General features: G+C 43.9%; 4 protein-coding genes across 4 annotated transcripts; 3 read left to right on the forward strand and 1 right to left on the reverse strand.

The window, feature by feature from the left end:
• Window positions 1-1895: 1895 nt before the first annotated feature.
• Window positions 1896-7880, forward strand: Gas8 (Growth arrest specific protein 8). The gene is made up of 5 exons (XM_089263152.1): window positions 1896-2237; window positions 3437-3470; window positions 5631-5795; window positions 5858-6161; window positions 6233-7880. Exons 1-5 carry the CDS (start codon window positions 2235-2237, stop codon window positions 7155-7157), a joined length of 1431 nt encoding a protein of 476 aa, XP_089119278.1. The 5' UTR covers window positions 1896-2234; the 3' UTR covers window positions 7158-7880.
• A 217-nt stretch (window positions 7881-8097) lies between these two features.
• LOC115565166 (uncharacterized) lies at window positions 8098-12606 on the reverse strand. The gene is made up of 5 exons (XM_030390174.2): window positions 12248-12606; window positions 11162-12108; window positions 10970-11102; window positions 10529-10901; window positions 8098-10451 (listed from the first exon to the last, which is right to left on the reverse strand). Exons 1-5 carry the CDS (start codon window positions 12357-12359, stop codon window positions 10310-10312), a joined length of 1707 nt encoding a protein of 568 aa, XP_030246034.1. The 5' UTR covers window positions 12360-12606; the 3' UTR covers window positions 8098-10309.
• Window positions 12607-13028: 422 nt separating this feature from the next.
• Window positions 13029-16560, forward strand: Lrpprc2 (Leucine-rich pentatricopeptide repeat containing 2). Its single transcript, XM_030390172.2, has 2 exons — window positions 13029-15469; window positions 15548-16560. Exons 1-2 carry the CDS (start codon window positions 13150-13152, stop codon window positions 16462-16464), a joined length of 3237 nt encoding a protein of 1078 aa, XP_030246032.1. The 5' UTR covers window positions 13029-13149; the 3' UTR covers window positions 16465-16560.
• A 163-nt stretch (window positions 16561-16723) lies between these two features.
• On the forward strand, window positions 16724-17315 carry LOC115565168 (thioredoxin-1). Its single transcript, XM_030390176.2, has one exon. The coding sequence runs from the start codon at window positions 16813-16815 to the stop codon at window positions 17131-17133; it is 321 nt and encodes a 106-aa protein (XP_030246036.1). The 5' UTR covers window positions 16724-16812; the 3' UTR covers window positions 17134-17315.
• The last annotated feature ends 707 nt before the right edge of the window (window positions 17316-18022 follow it).

Consider the following 18022-nt stretch of genomic DNA (forward strand, 5'->3'; position numbering starts at 1 on the left):
CGCCAAGCAAGCGGCGCATAATTTTCAAACAACAACAACAACAACTCGTCGACTCGACTGCTGCTCCTGCTCCTGCTCCTGCCACTGCCACTACTCCTGCTGCTGCCACAAATTAAGGCGTGAAATATTCGCGCCAAAAGTTTCGTCTGCACTTAAAGACTTCCTTTCGGCATAGAGGCAAAAATGTAGGTGAGAAATCTGGAGCTGTGCCCAAGGTGATCTAATCAAAGCGAGCTTTGATTAGCCGGAAACTTGCCCACCACTGAGCAGATTCAATTAATTAAAACAGTCTGCGCTCTGACTAGCATTGAAACAACGAGTAAATAAAGAGCTAAAGCTGAAGCTGAAACTGAAAAAGACACGCAAAATAATTATGCGCCTTAGCCTGATTATAGCCTAATTGCCAAAGTCTAAAATCTGCCAAGCAACAACAAGCAAGAGCCACACTGACTGCAGCAGGAGTTGGAGCTGCAGCGCCCTCACTCTTCGCCTCTCTCTCGCTCTCGCTCTCGCTCTCGCTCTGTCTCAGTTTTAAAGTGAATGCATTTAAAGTACTCCAAACTGCCAAGCTATTTACTTAAGTGCCACAGAGCAGAGGCCATTGGGTTCATAGGGTTAGGGTTCAGGGGCTAGCCGGACATCTGGACAGCCGGACAGGCGGACAGCACGGCGGAGGCAAGTGAGTGTGCAGCACAAGGCTCGACTGCATCGCCGGGGTTACTTATGGCGAGATATTTATGCGACTCGACCCGGTTGCTGGCAATTTTATCGGCCAGCCGTTAACTTCATCAGCTTGTATTTCAATTTCATTGTCGTTCTCTTCTTATTTGCCATACCCACTAAACGCAATTTGTGCCTTGGGGTATATGCATGCGTTAGAAGTCTTGGTAAGAGAAGTAAAGCTTCTTTTCCACGGAACGTTTACGATTCTACTAGGTACTACATCTAAGTAATCAATCGAATGCAAATAAGGGAACAAATAATGATATTTGTTTACTTTATTATTTTAGCATAAAGAAGTATTATTTGCATGGTATTTTCTTTATCACTCACACTTTTTATCTATGGCTCTTTATTTGTCCCATTGTCTTCCTCTTTCTATCTCTCTCTCTTTCTTTCTTTATCTGTTTACATTTCTCCCTGTGTTTACCTCTCCCTTAAAATCTATTATTTCTTTCTTCTTTGTTTCTTCTTCTTTCTCTTTCTTTATCCCTCTCCTTCCCTCTCATTCTACCTCCTTCTCTCTCTCTCTCTCTCTCACTGTATTTCCCTCTCGCTCTCAATCTTCCTGTCTGTCTAGCTATCTCGATGTATTTCTTTCTCCCTATCTCTTCCCTCCTTATATTTTTCTCTTTCTCTCTCTCACTCTCACACTCACTCTCTATATATCTAAATATCTTTCTATCTATCTGTCTATCTATCTACATATACATATATCTATTTAGCTATGTATCTATCCATCACTCTGCCTATCTAGCTCTCTTTCTCTCGCTTTCCATCTCCATCTTTCTCTCTCTCTCTCTCTTTCTCTCTCTCTCTCTCTCTCTCTCTCTCTCTCTTTCTCTCTCTCTCTCTCTCTCTCTCTCTCTCTCTCTCTCTCTCTCTCTTCATTATAAACTCAAATCAGATAGATCTTGGTTATATATTCAGCTGCTCATGCAGGGTATCTCGCAGTCATGTCCACACTTGCCAAACTTTCTCTCCCCTAGTGCTGTGTGCTAATTGGTATATTACTTTAAGGCTGTGACCGCTATCAACTATTCGAACAACTTTGTTGTCTACCAGCTCGAACTTTGAACTGAATGAAATATAGAAAAATAGAGAAGGAAGAGAAAATGTTGAATGAAAACTTAACATTGAAATGTATGTATGTATGTATGTATGTCTATACTTAAGGCTATATAGCATGCTTTAGTTGCTCAGTCGTTTTTCCGATTATCACAAGTTCACACTTAGACACAGATTGAAAATATATAAATATATATATTTATATGCATAAATATAGATATATATTGGTGAAATTTATTCGCTGGCCAAGCGGTTGCTTGGCATTTGTTTACGCGCCGACAATCCCAGCTGGTAACTCTGGGCAACCAACGACAACAGCAACAATAACAACAACAAAAAACAATAACAAAATTAACTGCTCGGCCCGGCACAAATTATAATCAAAATTCAAAGAGCTTGCAGCACATTCTCGCTGGATAAGAGCAAATCTCTGGGAACTCTACAAAATGGTAAGCTGAGAGCAGAGCAAAGATCTCTTTGGCGCATAATAAACGATGTTGAGCAACTGGAATGCAGCAGCAGGAGTAGCAGCAGCAGGAGTAGCAGCAGCAGGAGTGGCAGCTGTAGCAGTACTTACTGCAGCATCTTTAAGCATTGTCCTGTTGTCCGCTGCTTGATGCAGCGCTGATAGCAGCCCAGGCTTTGGCCCCGCTCTATGGGCGTGGCAGGAGAGAGAGAGAGAGAGAGAGACGACTGCCTCAGCCTCAGCCTCAGCCTCAGGCTTTGGCACATTCAATTTTTCATGCCATATATATATAGTAAATATATGCTTATGTCTCAGTTGCTGCTGTTAAATGGCAAAAGAATTGTGCAGCATGCAACAAACCCGCGTCGCTGCTGTTGTCCATTTTCGACAATTTGTATATTCAAGCACACACTCTCCTGCATATATACACATACATACATACATACATACTATATACATTCATGTATATGTATACTATTATTATTTATGAAAATTTTACGCCTTTTGCCAACGCCAACAACAACAACAGCAACAGCAACAACATGGAGCGAGACGACGCGACTGGCGGCTGGGCCGGGCGCGGCTTCGAAAATTTTTGAATAATTTGCAGTCATAAAATATGCAATAAGCCAACAGCTGTTGTGAAATTGTTTTGAAAGCCGCGCCATCACATTATTTAAAACGGCGACGTTGCCACCGCCTCAGACTCGTGCCACCTCAGCACATCCAATGCTGTTGCTGCTCCTGCTACTCCTGCTGCTGTCCTGTCCTGTCCTCTGCCTTTTTCGAGAATGCATTGCGCACAGCGGCAGCGGAAGAAGAAGAAGCTGGAAAAAAAAGAAGCACAGCTCGTTATCCCAACGCAGCAGCCAGCTGAAGAAATCGAATTACACATTAAGCAAAGCTTTATTTATATATACATATATGCGTATTCCACACCCGATTTATTTACTCCCATTCAAAATCCTTGTGAATTACTCTGACTAATTGCCGCCTTCACATGTACCCAAAACAACTGCACTTGCCTTGACCCGATTCTCGCACCTGAACCTTGATTTGGACTTATTTTCATTTGATATTTTCATTTCATTTCAAATCGGGTATGTTTTTAGTTTTGATATCGAATTTCCGAATCGCCCAGAATTAATATGCATTTCTATTTTCGTTCCACAGCCACCAAAGAGTAAGAAAGGCAAAAAGGGCAAGAAGTTGCCAGGTGAGTTGATAGCTAACTACATATAATGATCCTAATTTTTAGCTGAGCTGACCTCTGTCGATCTTCCCATATACTATCTATATATTACATAGTACATACAATACTATTTATGCATACTATATATATAGCTATACATACTATTCAATTTGAGCAAACATTAAAATTCAATTCATTATAGAGCTGAAGTATTAGCTGATCTTCAAGCAACTTTACTCGGAGAGGGAACTATTTTGCGGGCTTCTTTCTTTGACATAAGGAGTCAAAAATATCATAGCAACCTTTGCCTAGACTTTGAATTTAATAGTCTTAGCTCCGTTGTAGCGAACGAGCACAGTCAGAGCCAGCACATAGAGAATAATATTACCACTCGTACTACTCCTAGTTCACTAGTGATTACTCATTACCATTTAACAGTCAGATAATATAACAGTTGCTTTTCACTCAGCGACAGGTGTGTTAAATAGTTAGCATAGCTGTTGAGTGAGATCAGAGAAAGCGGAATTTGCATTTGAGTGAATTATGACTATAGAAGAGTGTGGATGTTAGCACACTCTCTACATAATGCTCTCCCATCTGTAAGCACAAATTAGCAGAATAATATCAGTTGTTAAGTGAAACTGGTGGCAGTCGGTCATGCTAAAGTGCACTAAGAGGAAATGGACAGGACTGGAGATGATATAGAGACTCCGGAGATAGAGAGTGAGGATCCAAAGAGTCAATATTATTAACTGAGTGTAATGCATTAGTATGAGTGATTTTTGACTGCTGTACCAAACAGACTTTTTTTTTTATATGTAGGCAAGTTCGACAAAATTCCATTGTAAATCAAGCTTATTGCCCTTTCCTATTAACTGAATTGAGAATTTGTTAAAGTTTATGCTGATATACTTATATACTGCTATACTGATATACTGATATACTGTTATACTGTTGTACTGATATACTGATTTACTGATATACTGATATACTGTTATACTGATATACTGATATACTGATATACTGATATACTGATATACTGATATACTGATATACTGATATACTGATATACTGATATACTGATATACTGATATACTGATTTACTGATATACTGATATACTGATATACTGATATACTGATATACTGATTTACTGATTTACTGATATACTGATATACTGATATACTAAATAACTGTTATACTGTTGTACTGATATACTGTCATACAGGAATACTGCCATATTGATTTACTAATGTACTGTTATACTGTTACACTGTTATACGGTTACACTGTCATACTGTTATACTGCTACACTGATATGCTACAGTTATTGAGGATTGAAGAATTTCGTTAGCCATAGACCTGATCATTAAAATCCAAAGCAGATCCATTCCGATAGTTGTTTTTACTCTGGCTGTAGACCAAAAAATTGTTAAATGCTCGCAGTGCAATTGCCCTCGCAGATGGCATAAAGATAGTTAAGTACCAAAGTCGGAGCGGCGTAAGTAATTAATGTGACTGGTAAAGTTGGGCTCGGCCAGCGAGCCAGTGGGTCGATGGGTCGATGGGTTGGTGGGTCGGTCGGTCGGTGGGTCGATGGGCTGCTGGTTTGGTGGGTCTCTGTCAGTTGGGCAGCACAACAATTTGTCAAATAATGATAATCTGAGGCTTGGTCAGCAGGAAAACAGAGTGTGACAAGTGGCGTCCATGTTGGCCACATGCTCAATACAATTTAATTGTGCAAGCGCAACCCAAACGCAGCACCACATGCTCCACTGCAACAGCCCAGACTCCACACACACACGCACACAAGAGAGAGAGAGAGAGGCGGGAGGGAGAGTGAGTGAGCGGAAAAAAAGACGCACTTAATTTCCACGAGTGAGCAAACCAACGGCCTCTAACGCACATAATTGTTTCTATGGAGGATGCTGTTGGTCCTGCCAGGAGCTGGCAGAGGACATGCGGCAGGCGAGGCTCGGCACCAGCCGGTGAACGATGCCAATTACACAAACCAATTACAGCAGCAGCTCGGCACATGCGGGCATGAGGCGCAATCCTAAAACACACACACGCACACACACACACACACAGATGGCACACACACGCACATTAATGGGCTGCATTCTTATTAAATTTGTTCATAATGTTCGTTGGCAAGTTTAAAGCTCCCGTTTGGCTCTTTGCAGTGCTCATCGATGGCGTGGACACGTCCGCCATGACGCGCGATCAGCTGGAGGCGTTCTCGCTGCGCCTCAAGGCCGAGATGGACCGGGAGCGCGAGGAGCGCAACTACTTCCAGTTGGAGCGCGACAAGATACGCACCTTCTGGGAGATCACGCGCCAGCAGCTGGGTAAGCAGCGAATATCGAATCGATATCACCCTCTCTATATAATCTGTGATCTACTTGCGCAGAGGAGGCCAAGTTCGAGCTGCAGCAGAAGGACAAGGAGATCGAGGCCACCCAGGATCTGGCGGACATCGATACCAAGCACATCATGCAGCAGATGAAGCATCTGCAGTTCGAGAACCACAGCAAGCTGGGCGAGGTGCGCGCCGAGGCGATGACCCAGCTGAAGGTCGCCCAGGAGCACCATGTGCAACAGGAGCTGGAGCTGCAGATGGACAAGCGTCAGCTGCGCCGCGTCGTGCGCGAACGCACCGAGATGAGCGACATGCAGCATCGCCAGCTGGAGTTGCACTTCAACCAGCAGCTGCTGTGAGTATCCAATGCATTGATGATTCAATGATCCACACATTCGAAATTCAAACATTCCCATCCCCATCCAGAGAGCAGCGTCTGCAGTTTGAGAGCGAGCGCAAGGACAACGATCGCCTGCACGACGAGAAGATGCGGGAGCAGCGCAACAAGCTCGAGCTGTTCTTCAACGCGCAGATGTTCGAGGTGGAGGAGCGCAAGAATCAGCAGATCAAGGACCTGCAGGACCATCACGATCTGGCATTCAACGACATGAAGAACTATTATAACGACATCACATTGAACAACCTGGCCCTGATTGGCAGCATGAAGGAGCAAATCGAGCAGCTGCGCCGCCAGACCGATCGCAGCGATCGCATCGCCGCCGAGGCAAGCAGTGAGAGTCGCCGGCTCAAGGAGCCGCTGGAGCACGCCAAGACCCATCTGAAGGAGCTGCAGCGCAAGCTGGAGTTCTACGAGCGCGACAAGCTGCAGCTGGCCCGCCTCAAAAAGAGCAACGTCATACTGGAGAAGAAGGTGAAGAACCTGATGTGGGAGTCGGAGACGCTGCTGCTGCGCAACGATGCTCTGGTCAACGAGCGGGCCAATCTGAAGGCGCGCTTCAACGAGGTCATCGTCGAGCTACAGCAGAAGACGGGCCTGAAGAACGTGCTGCTCGAGCGCAAGATTGCGGCTCTGCTGCGCGAGGACGAGAAGCGCAGGATCATTCTGCGCAGGACGATCGCCGCCTGCGCCGACGACTCCCCCGGTAAGCTGGAGAACGTGGAGAAGACCGTCAGCGATGTGATCGACGCCAAGAATCAGACCATCATCGATCTGCGCTACGAGGTGGCCAAGGCCTGGAAGGCCCACGACGATCTGCTCGAGACCTACGAGTGCAAGCTCAAGCAATACGGCATCCCAACCGACGAGCTCGGCTTCGAGCCAGTACGCGAACGGGCCACCAAGCAGCTCTACATCTGCGGACCCGCCGGCATTGTCACCGAGAACAAGTAAATGCCGAGACACGCCCACCAGCCCATACAGATCGATGATTGGATACCGCTTGAAGGCATCTAAAAGTTGCCAAACAGAAAAAAAAACAACAAAATATGGAGAATTGAGTTCAATTTTGTTTATTCAACTTTATGTCGTGTACAAGTATATATATATGTAAGTATATATACATGTATATTTATATATATATATATATAGAGATGTTTATATATACATATAGATGTATATGTATACACACATATATATATATATATATATATACATAAATATAGATATCTGTCTGGGCAGATATGCAAGTATATCAAAGAAAACGTATAAAAAAAGATAGTCGAAATTATATTGATAAATTCAAAAGAAAAGAATACATACATCGAAATATATAATACTAAGGCGTCCTCATATTGCCGTCAAGTTCTTCTAGATAGATACATATGTATGTATATGTAGTTGGATAGATAGATAGATACATTTTGAATGAATCGTCTTTAAGCCTATTGTATTTTAGTATTTAAATTAGTGAGTATATAGTATCGTATCGTATCGTATCGGATATTGCTTCAATCAATAAATTGGCGTTAACTGTATATGCGCATATATGTGCATACATACATGTACATGTACTTAACTGTATTTAGTGCTAACTAAAACATTATAACATTCGACATTTTACGTATGCTAAGTACTCGATTAACAGAATCAAATGACAGAGTGGCAAATACATGTTGTACAATACATTCATTGGGGGCTAAACTTAGAATAGATTCAGTTAAGGTGCAATTTGTTTATATTTCGTTTCGCTTTTGTTATTGTTTTACTCTTTTTTTTTGTTTTGTTTTGGATCCATTTGCTGAAAGTTTACAAAAATTTGCCTATATGTTTTGGTTTTTCTTTTCGTTCATTTTTGTTTTTTGTTTTCTTCGTTTTGTTTATATTTTAAATATTTTCATATTTTTTGTTTTTTTGTTTTTTGAATTGGGTTTGCGGTTTCGCTTATTTTTCAAATAGATATCACATAAAGTTTTGCTTCTTGTTGCTGCTAATGCGGATTTATAGGTTCGTCTGTAGGTTTCAAAACATTTTGTTTTTTGTTTTTGTTTTAGATCATACAGCTGATCTTTAGCTTCCTTTTGATACTGTTCTTGTTTGAGTTGGCGTAGTTCTTAACAAATCAAATCATATGGTCTATGATTTCAACTATAGATATATATATATATATACAATACGGAATACAACATTACATTAGTTATTTAATACTACTTGAATACATATTATATATGTGTATGTGTGTGTGTGTGTGTATTAGTGTTTGTCTGCGTCTGTGAACTGTTTCTTGCTGTAGTATTGTGCCAGTGAGTGAGTTTGTCTTTGTTTTAGTATTCAAATTTCATTTGTTGCTTTTGAATTCGGAGTCTAGGTACGTTTTTATTTACTTTTTGGTAACACTCTGGTTCATGTTTTGTTTCACTTATTTATGTTGCTTTTTGTTTTTTTTTTTGTATTTTTGTGTTGCTCCTGTCATTACGAAATGATTTGCATTCCAGTCCACAAGGAATTAACTTATATTTAATTGAATCTATATTAGTTTAAGTTTCTCTTGAGTTTCATCTAATTTGTTTGTTTTTTCTTTTTTTGTTTTAAATAAAAATTTCAAAGCGATCACAACGGTTTACTTCACAGATGCGTGTGGACACATGTCAAAGGTGTCCATAGAAATACATATTTCTTATTTTCTTTTAAAGTTTCAATAATTTTTCTCTTCTTTTCCTTATAAATCCTTTTTCTATTGCTATTTGTTTCTCTTATATTTGTTTGTTTGTTTCAATACTTTTTGCTAAGCTTCCAAATTGTATTTGTTTGATTGGCTTTTTGTTCAGTATTTCTTATATAAATTTAAATGTATTCAATAAAAATTACTCGAATCTCTTGTGTCTTTGCTGTAATTATTGTTCAGTTATGTTTAGGCTTTATATATGTGTGTGTATGTGTGATTCTCTGACTGTGTGTGTGTGTGTGTGTATATGTGTGTATGGCACATTAGGAGTTCTTAGCTGTATAAATTTGTGTCTAAGCCTTCGTTTCCTCATATTTGTTGTTAGTTCATATTCGATTTTGCTTTTTAGTTGCATAAAATTTCACAGTATTTTGGGCAGTTGCTTTTTTGTTGTTTTTGTTTTTGTTTTTTAATATGTTCAAAACAAGATCAATTTTTAACAATATTTCATGTTGCATTTGTTTGTTTAGCTTGTTCGTGGGCTTTTAACTTATTTGTTAGTTTGGACTATTTTCATTTAGTTTTGTTTCGTTTGAAAATTTTATCTAAATGCTTTATTTTGCTTTTCGGTTTCGTCTTTGCTTTTTTGTTGTTATTTTTCTAATATTGTTTCAGTACTTTTACGAAGAAATTCCTTGTATTTAATATGTATGTTTAGTTAAAATTAAAGATTGACTAACATTTTGTTTGTAAGGCAATTTGTTTGTTTTTTTTTTTTTTCTCTCTCGCTTTGCTCAGATTCACTTGTATTGTGTTTTTAATCCAAATTAAATTTAGATTTAGATTCAGTTCATTCGTTTTCGAAATTAAATTATCAATTAAATTCTTTAACTACGCCTAATTACCAATTTAATTCAAGTATGTATAACTATGTGGTACAAGTCGTTCCAAAAATTAGCGTTGTATAGAGTGAAAGTATATATGTATACTCTTAATATACTCATGTGTGTGTATGTGCCTGTTTATGTGTGTCTGTGTGTGTAGCTTAAGAGCTATTTAAGGTATGCATGTAAATATTTTATATAATTAATAAGCATCAGAGATGTACGTGAAAAAGTCGCACATGAAACAATGGATGCTGTGTCTAGTTATCTCTCGCTATATTTACGTGTCATGTGTGAGTGTGTGCGATGCGCACTTGTGTGTTAGAGAGATGCAAATTGAAAGAGATGGATGTATAGGGAGCACTAGAGAGCTTGCTGTCACATGCACGTTTATGCTCGTTATGCGGTGGACTCTTTTCCAGTGACAGGCATCAGCTGATGCAGCCTGTGCGTTTGCTACCATAGGGATTTCAATTAAATAGCTGATTATGATTCTTTGGTTACCGGATGACATCCATTGCGTTGAGTAGCACAGAAGTTGTATTAGTTTTCGTAGTCTAGAAGAATTTGCCGTGAGCAAAGGCATTGATCAAACGCGGCGTCTGCTCTGAAATGCTGCACAACTCCAATATGTTCTCGTTACGCGCACTCGAATAGCCCATGGATCCCTGCTGTTGCCGCAAACTTAATATAATGAATCTGTAAATGGGGGGAGATTTAATAGTGTCTGCGCACTGAGGAATGTGTGGAATCTAGCTGAAGGCAAAGCGACTTACTTGGCATCTTTATTTCGCTTTTCACGATACTCGTCCAGCCGCTTGCAAAGTTGTTCGGACTTATTCCTTTGATTTCCACGCGTTCCACAAGGCACCAGCACCAGGAAAACATCATACGTCTGCTTTGTATCCAGCAGCGCGTCGTCGACAACGTCTATTAGAGTCTGTTTGATTTTCACCACCTTCTGGCTCTCGCAAGTGGCCTTGGCATCATCCACCGACATGGATGAAGTCCATGGCAGCGCTTTTAGCTTTCCACTCTTGTCATACCAAATGCGCACGTTCACTTTTGGGTCGCATTTGAAGTAACCAAAGGCTAAAGCAAGTACGGCATCGATATACTTGATCGAGCGAAAACGTCCAAGAAGACATTCTAGAGGAGCAAATCAAATGTTAGCCAACAAAATTTGGTGATTTCATATCATTAAAAAGTTTACGTACTGCCCAAGTAAACCATCTCCAGATTAATTGTTATATGGAGTCGTAAGCCAAAAGGTTTGTTGAGGCCGAACGACTGTTTGTACAACTTTTGAATAATGCTGGGCGGCTTTGGTGTAAAAACTCCTTTCGTAGTCTACGGGCACAATATTCGATTTAAATGAGTTCAAATTAGCATACATTATAGACACTCACGACTTTTTGGCGACTGAATCCGCGTGCCTCCTGCAACAGCAGGCGCAGTGGCTCGACATTGGCTGCACGCAGCTGTGCGGGATCGAAGAAACGCTCAGTGTAGCACGTCTGGGCGTGGCGATTCGACCTGTTGATCTTGAGGAATGTTGGCCAACTCTGCAGCATCTGGTCGTAGGTCATTTTGGCCATGAGTAGACTAACAACTTTATGATTGGACACAATGCGACGCGGCAAGTGCTCGTAGCAAAGCGACATTTTCTGGATAAGGGGCAGGGCAGCCTCTGCGTTTGCGGTTTGGCGCAGATTAGCAATGCCTTGAATCGTCTCCTTGCAATGTGCGAGAGGCTCCAGATATTCGGGCCACTCAATCAGTTCCTTAATGGGCGCAGACAGCACGCGCAACGCGGCCAACTTCTCCTCATCGAATTTAAAGGTCATGTAGTGGCATCGCTGTAGGAGCTCACGATGCTGGGCCGGGTTGCAATCGCTCAGCGACCACATATGCAGCAACTTGTCCAGTGCCTGATGCTGATACCACTCCAGTACAGCTTTGCGCACGGTGCGACTGAAGGGCGTTTTGCGGTCCAGCAGCTTTTGCACTTGCTTCACGAACTTCATAAACAAGAACAGCTCCTGGGAAGTGCGCACAAACGCAGGGAAATATTTGCGCACCTGTGTGCGCTGCGTTTCATCCGAACACGTAGAAAGGTAAACGGCCAAGATGAGTATCGCCTCATCGTGTCGGGGCAAGTACTGATCATTGGATGCATCGAGAACGTCTCTCAGGAACTCGATCAGCTTCGATTCGTTCACTTTGTCGCACAGCTCACGCAATGCCTCAAAGTGGGCTTCCACAGTCAGATCAAAACTTGTGGGTGCATAAACTGGCTGCTTGATACTGCCCAGGTAGCAAAAACGGCGCAGTTTATCAATGGCCGAAGGAGCAACTGTTTGTCGTAGGAAAAATATGTATGTACATATATATATAAATAAAGCAAACAAACGAAAACACACTTTAATATATGTATATGCATGTGTGCAAGTGCATACACACATAGATATATACATAAGAGTTTGAGTACGTACTGTGCGACATTGTGCCCTCTTCTGCCGACTCCAACTCCCGACTGATATTCGAATTCACATCAATTTGTTGACTCGATGCAACTTCTGCTGTCAACAATAATCGTTTCTGCATACTGCTAGGGCCAGAACCACAGCCCTGGTTTATTTTGATGGCCAAAATGGTTATTGAATTGTTGACGCAGGCGTTGCAATTGATATGAACTCGTTGTCTCAACACCCCGCGATTAAAATTTATGATAACGTCAATTTTGCATTTCGAAGTATTTACATTTAATAATTTAAAATATTTATATTTTTCACGACTTGAGAGAAGTGCCAGTTATCGATGGCATCATCACTATCGCATTGGTTTCGTTAGGACGATTCTCATTACAGGTGCGCAGTAAATGCCGCCATATTCAAATTAGAAAACCTCGCACACAGCTGATTGTTGTTATTATCAAGTGCTATCGATATGTTTGTTGTTCGATTACTGTGCTCGTAGCAAATTAAATGAGATATTTAAATAAACAAGCAAATAATAGAGATAATAAAAAATGTGTCATATATTGTAAAAACAATGTTTTTTTTTTTATATAATGCGTATATCACAAATTATTGATATAAGCTATTATCACTTTGATAAGATGGTACGACATTGAAGAATCCTTGAATATGGAATAGTTATTATAGGAAAAATGTACAGCTTTTTGCAGTTATCACAAAAGTACCAACTGCTCATTCGCCAAAAATTTAATATTTGTTTAATGAAATGTTTTCATCGATATTACAGTGTTACCGATAGGTAATATCGATAAGAGTACAGCAGTAATTCAGTGTTTTGCCGGCGCGCATGTTCTCTAGTTTTACAACGTTTTGTTTTCGTTAAGCAATTCTGTGTTTCCAGCGCCTTGGCCATTGCCATGTTGCGTACACACCTCTTCCAAAATGTGCGCCTGCAGTTTCAATTAAGACGCGTTGCAGTTGGAGTTGCCATTGCACCGCCAACGGCACGTGGATGTCTGCATTATGCAATGCCAATGATCAGCAGGACAATAATGCCGGCACTGCAGCCACTTGCAAATAGCTACACGACGGCAGCAACCACACCAGTTGCACGACCCGCACCCTCGCACAAGAAGCGCGTAGCGAAGGCCAGTGACCGCGTGAACACCACCGTCAGTCTCGACGATCTGTGGACGCAGCTTGAGCAACATTATCAGCAGCACAATGTGCTCCGCCAAGAGCATTGCGAGCGTCTGCTGACACTGCTGGAGGTCGCACCCAAGGAACAGCAAAACACACTTACTGCCGAGCAGCTGCACTTTCTGCTGGGCGCCTGTGTGCCGGAGCTGTTGCCAACGCTGAGCAGCAAAGAGCGTGGGGATCTGTTTCGGCGCTTGTGGGCGCAGCTGCTGAAAGTGGAGCAACCATCCATGGCGCACTACTACACCCAGCTACAGATTCTGCACGAGAACCAGCTGCCGTTGACGGACCATCGTGCTCTGCTGGCCGAGATTGCCGCTTACAATGGCGCCGCGGATGCAAGCCTCTACAGCGCCCTGCTGGATGTGGCCGGCGCCAGCGGGAATATGCGACAGGCTACCGAGCTGCTGAGTGACATGCGTGAGCGCAGCTTTCCTCTCTCTGAGCGTAACTTTCAAGCCCTCCTTCTGGGCCATGCTCGCAGCGGAGATCTACCCGGCGTCGAGACGGTCCTTATCAGCATGCGTGCGGCGGGAATAGCGCCCAGTGCCAGCACCCAGGCCCTGTGCTTCGTCGCCTACGTGGAGAACGGCGAGCTGCCCAGGGCGCGCGACCTACTCCGGCAGCACGCGAGTAACTTCAATGCCCCGCAGCTTATACAAATGCTGCGTGCTGTGCTCGCCGCACAGCAGGTGGATGTGCAGCTGATGCAGCAGCTGGTGGCACAGCTGCCCGCAGATTATGTGAACGACATTGACGTGCCGCCGGCCATTAACAGTCTGTGCATCCAGATGCTGTACAGAGATCAGGCAGCGCTGATGATCCAACTAGTCGGAATGCTGCCGGCGCCCAAGTTCAACGATAAGCAAAACATCGATGGATATGCGGCGTACCTGCTACAGGAGCTCTTCCGTGCCCGCACACCCCTCGAGCAGATGCTGCAGTTCGCCCTCCAGCTGCGACAACACGGCCAGAACCCGCGCGCTCTGGAGGTGCTCACGGAGTTGGCGCTGCGTCGTCAACCCTCCATTGCCTTGAGCTGCCTAGAAGCACTGAATGCCGCGGGCGAGCCACTGCGTCCGCACTACTTCTGGCCCCTGCTGCTGCAGCATCACAAGCGCGAAGGCGAGAGGGGCGTGCTCCAGGTGCTGGGCGATATGCAGCGCCTGGGCGTGGAGTGCGATGAGCCGACACTGCGACAATATGTCCTAGCCAATCTCAACCAGACACTGCAGCAGCCCGCGCAAGCGCTGCAGCAGCTAGACGCTGTGGGCGTGCGCCCCTCCCAGGTGCTGGTGCACGTGCTCAGCCAACTGCTGCAGCAGCTTGACCTGCAGGCAGCGCTCGATCTGCTGCAGCGCTACCCGACACGCCTCCAACTGACAACGCTGCTTCAGCCCTTGACTACGCTGGCTGTGCATATGCGTGCGACCAAGCGCTACCAGGCCTTCGCGCAGCTGATCCAGTCGCTGCAGCAGCGATCACTGCAGCGCCAGGATGACTTCGTTGGTGCACTGCTGCTGCAGATGTGCGGGCCACAGATGCGTCTACGCCAGGAGCCGGCAACGCTGTTGCGCTTCCTGCACGAGATGCAGCGTCTGCAGCTGCACATCTCCCCGGCGGCTGCCGAGTCGCTGTTGAGCCTGGGCAGCAACAGCGACACGGACACACGTCAGTCACTGGCCAATACGCTGCAGAAGATGCGCAACGCGGAGCTGCAGCTACCAGCGGATACCGTCTTGGCCGTTGGCGGCTTCATCAAACATCCGCGCGACATGTCGCGAGAAGAGCTCGAGTGCCATCTCATCGAACTGGAGGCCAAGAAGCTGAATACGCGCGGCGTGCTGCGGCGCCTGCTGCAGCTGTGCGTGCGCGACGGCCACTTGGAACGGGCGCTCGAACTGCAGGCCAAGTGCGATGCTTTACGGGTGCAGACCAGCGCTGGGATGCTGGCCGCCATCTTTGACCTGCACATCAAGCTGAAGAACCTGCCACGTGCCCAGCAGAGCCTGCAGCGCCTACAGACCACATATCCAGGTTAATCTTGACTAGATATCAGCGCGTATTCCCAAATGTTAATCATATATATATATATATATATATATATATTTATAGGGTTCCTTGTGGATGAGCACAAGCTGATTGATTACGCAGCTCTGCTCGTGGAGAAGGGTCAGCTGGAAGAGGCCAAGGAACTGCTGCAGCAGCGCGCCGCCCAGCACAAGATCACTGGCGGCGATTATGTCATCAAGAATGTCTGGCAACTGCTCACGAATGTTGCCAAAATGGCTGCAAACAACTCTGCATCCGCGTCGTCATCCCCGACCTCCACACTGGAGATGTTCAACTTTCTACGCAAGCTGGGCTACTGCCAGACGCACAATGCTCTGCTGGGTCCTGTGCTGCGGGAGTGGCTCTATCGCGGCGATTTGGATGGCGCCGTGGCAGAGTTTCAGCGCCTGGCGAAGCGGCACAACCACACGCCGCTGCAGTTCGAGCTGCTGTCGCTGCTGGTGAAGCTGAGCAACGGCGACGAGACGGAGCTGGCGCGTTTTCCGGGCACGACCAAGGAGTCAGCACAGCAGCATCTGGTCACGGTCACGTCGACGGTCAGCCGAGTGCACGGCGCAGCCAATATGAACAGCGCCCTGCTACTGGCACTGGCTGAGTCGGGCACTGAGACGCAGCTGCGTCGGCTGATCATCAATCCCGAGTTTCGGCTCAACCACGAGCTGCTGCTGAAGAACTGCGAGCACCTGGGGCAAGAGGGCGCCGTAAGCACTCTCCTCCGTCTGGCTCGAGGTGTCCGAGGCCTGCAACGCACCATTGACGAGCAGCGCATCTACGACATGCTACTCTCCCAGTTCACCAAGACCAACAACTACGAAGGCGCCCTCGATCTCTACGAGCGCCTGGAGGCCGACGACGAGCTGAAGGTCTCCCAGGAGTTCATTCGTAATCTGGTCAAGCTGCTGCAGCTGAATAATATAGAGATTCCCAGTAGCATTGCCATGCGTGCTCAGATTAGATAGGATCACATTTTTATATAGATACACTTAAAATCTTCATGCTGTTATTGTTAATATATTTTTTTCTAATAACATAAGTAAATAAATAAAATGTATATTTTAAGTACATATTAACAAAATATGTATATTCGTGTGTGCATATTCAAATAATTGAACTGCCCGCGCACGAATATTGTTAATCGTTAATCGATATTGGAATATGCCATCACGTATGTAAATGCTGGATAAGTACCGTTTGTTGATTTATGGAATTTTAATGTGTGTGCGTGTGAGTGCCTTCCAGATTATAAAACACATCATCTATGTTCACTCGATCAAGTCAATTTGATATGTCTTACTTTGTATCAAACAATGACAACCATTCGGAGTTTAAGTGGATTCAACAGACGTCTGGAAGCTGCAGAGCATAAGCTAATTGTCCTGGAGTTTTATGCTACCTGGTCCGCCCCATGCAAAGACATCGATGAGGCGGTTAAAGCACTCGCCCGCCAAAATGTAGACAAGGCGGAAGTCATACAAATAAATGTTGACAAATTTGAGTACTTGGTGGACACATACAGGGTGCGCAGCAAGCCAACCTTTGTGTTCATCAAGAACAAGCGGAATATATACCGCGTCATCGGCGCCGACGAGGAGAAACTGAAGCACACGTTATTCGAGCTCTGCAAATGAATGGGACACCTTACGACGCTGGCGTCGCAGCAACCTTTTATTATGTGTATGTCTCCGTATGTATGTATGTATGTTTATTGTAACTGTATAACATTTAAGTACCAACCTGATATAGTTTAGTGCAGACAATAGTAACTTTGAAAAGTTGTGACTCGACTAAATATTAATAAACAAATGATATATGCATTATTTATTGAGATATCTACTTACGTATGCCTACATACATATGTACATACATATGTATATACATATGCACATTTTTAAAAATATATATATGTATATGCTCTTAAGGGCTTCTTAGTTTAGTTTATAGAATAACACATGTGTTCTATTGCAGATCAGAAAAATTATTAAGTCTTTGGGCTGCTAAAAGTCTGATAAATGCGACCGAAACAGATTTTTTAATTGTAAATTAAATGTGCGCGGTAGTTTTGCGGCGATTTTATCGATAGAGCAGTAGTGGTTTTATTATCGATTTGCCTATCGTTCACTAGTGCAGCACTAATTCAGTGCTTAACCGGCGCGCATATTCTATCGCAATATGATTTGTTCTTTTCATAGATTGAGTGTTAGAGAACATTGCTTTTCTCTTTTTCTACAATGTACACTCATTGTTTTCGTTGCAATGGGCTAGAGCTAGAGCTACCGTTCCAGCTCCAATGGACCGTAAGCTGAAATGGAAACCATTAGAAGAGCAGGATAATCTGTGAAGGCAATCGGAGCAGGAGCTGGCCAATAGAGCGAGGTCCACGAAATGCTGCCGTCACAACACTTTAAAGCGCCTTCATGCCGTCGAGGAGCTGAAGTCTGGAATTCATAAGTAATCATATATGCTATATATGCTTAGATGAGAATCGTGAAGATACTATTTGAGTTGCTCTGCTAACAA

This window comes from Drosophila navojoa, chromosome X (genome assembly GCF_054131105.1).
Source record: "Drosophila navojoa isolate 15081-1374.11 chromosome X, UAZ_NAV_1.0, whole genome shotgun sequence".
Taxonomy (NCBI): Eukaryota; Metazoa; Arthropoda; class Insecta; order Diptera; family Drosophilidae; genus Drosophila; species Drosophila navojoa.

Coding starts and splice junctions, on each gene's coding strand:
- Gas8 (XM_089263152.1), top strand. Junction 3,471..5,630: donor AAAGGGCAAGAAGTTGCCAG/GTGAGTTGATAG, acceptor GGCTCTTTGCAG/TGCTCATCGATGGCGTGGAC. Junction 6,162..6,232: donor CACTTCAACCAGCAGCTGCT/GTGAGTATCCAA, acceptor ATCCCCATCCAG/AGAGCAGCGTCTGCAGTTTG.
- LOC115565166 (XM_030390174.2), bottom strand. CDS start 12,359: ATGCAGAAACGATTATTGTTGACAGCAGAAGTTGCATCGAGTCAACAA. Junction 11,103..11,161: donor GATTCAGTCGCCAAAAAGTC/GTGAGTGTCTAT, acceptor TTGTGCCCGTAG/ACTACGAAAGGAGTTTTTAC. Junction 10,452..10,528: donor AAGCGAAATAAAGATGCCAA/GTAAGTCGCTTT, acceptor CCCCATTTACAG/ATTCATTATATTAAGTTTGC.
- Lrpprc2 (XM_030390172.2), top strand. CDS start 13,150: ATGTTGCGTACACACCTCTTCCAAAATGTGCGCCTGCAGTTTCAATTA. Junction 15,470..15,547: donor CCTACAGACCACATATCCAG/GTTAATCTTGAC, acceptor ATATATTTATAG/GGTTCCTTGTGGATGAGCAC.
- LOC115565168 (XM_030390176.2), top strand. CDS start 16,813: ATGACAACCATTCGGAGTTTAAGTGGATTCAACAGACGTCTGGAAGCT.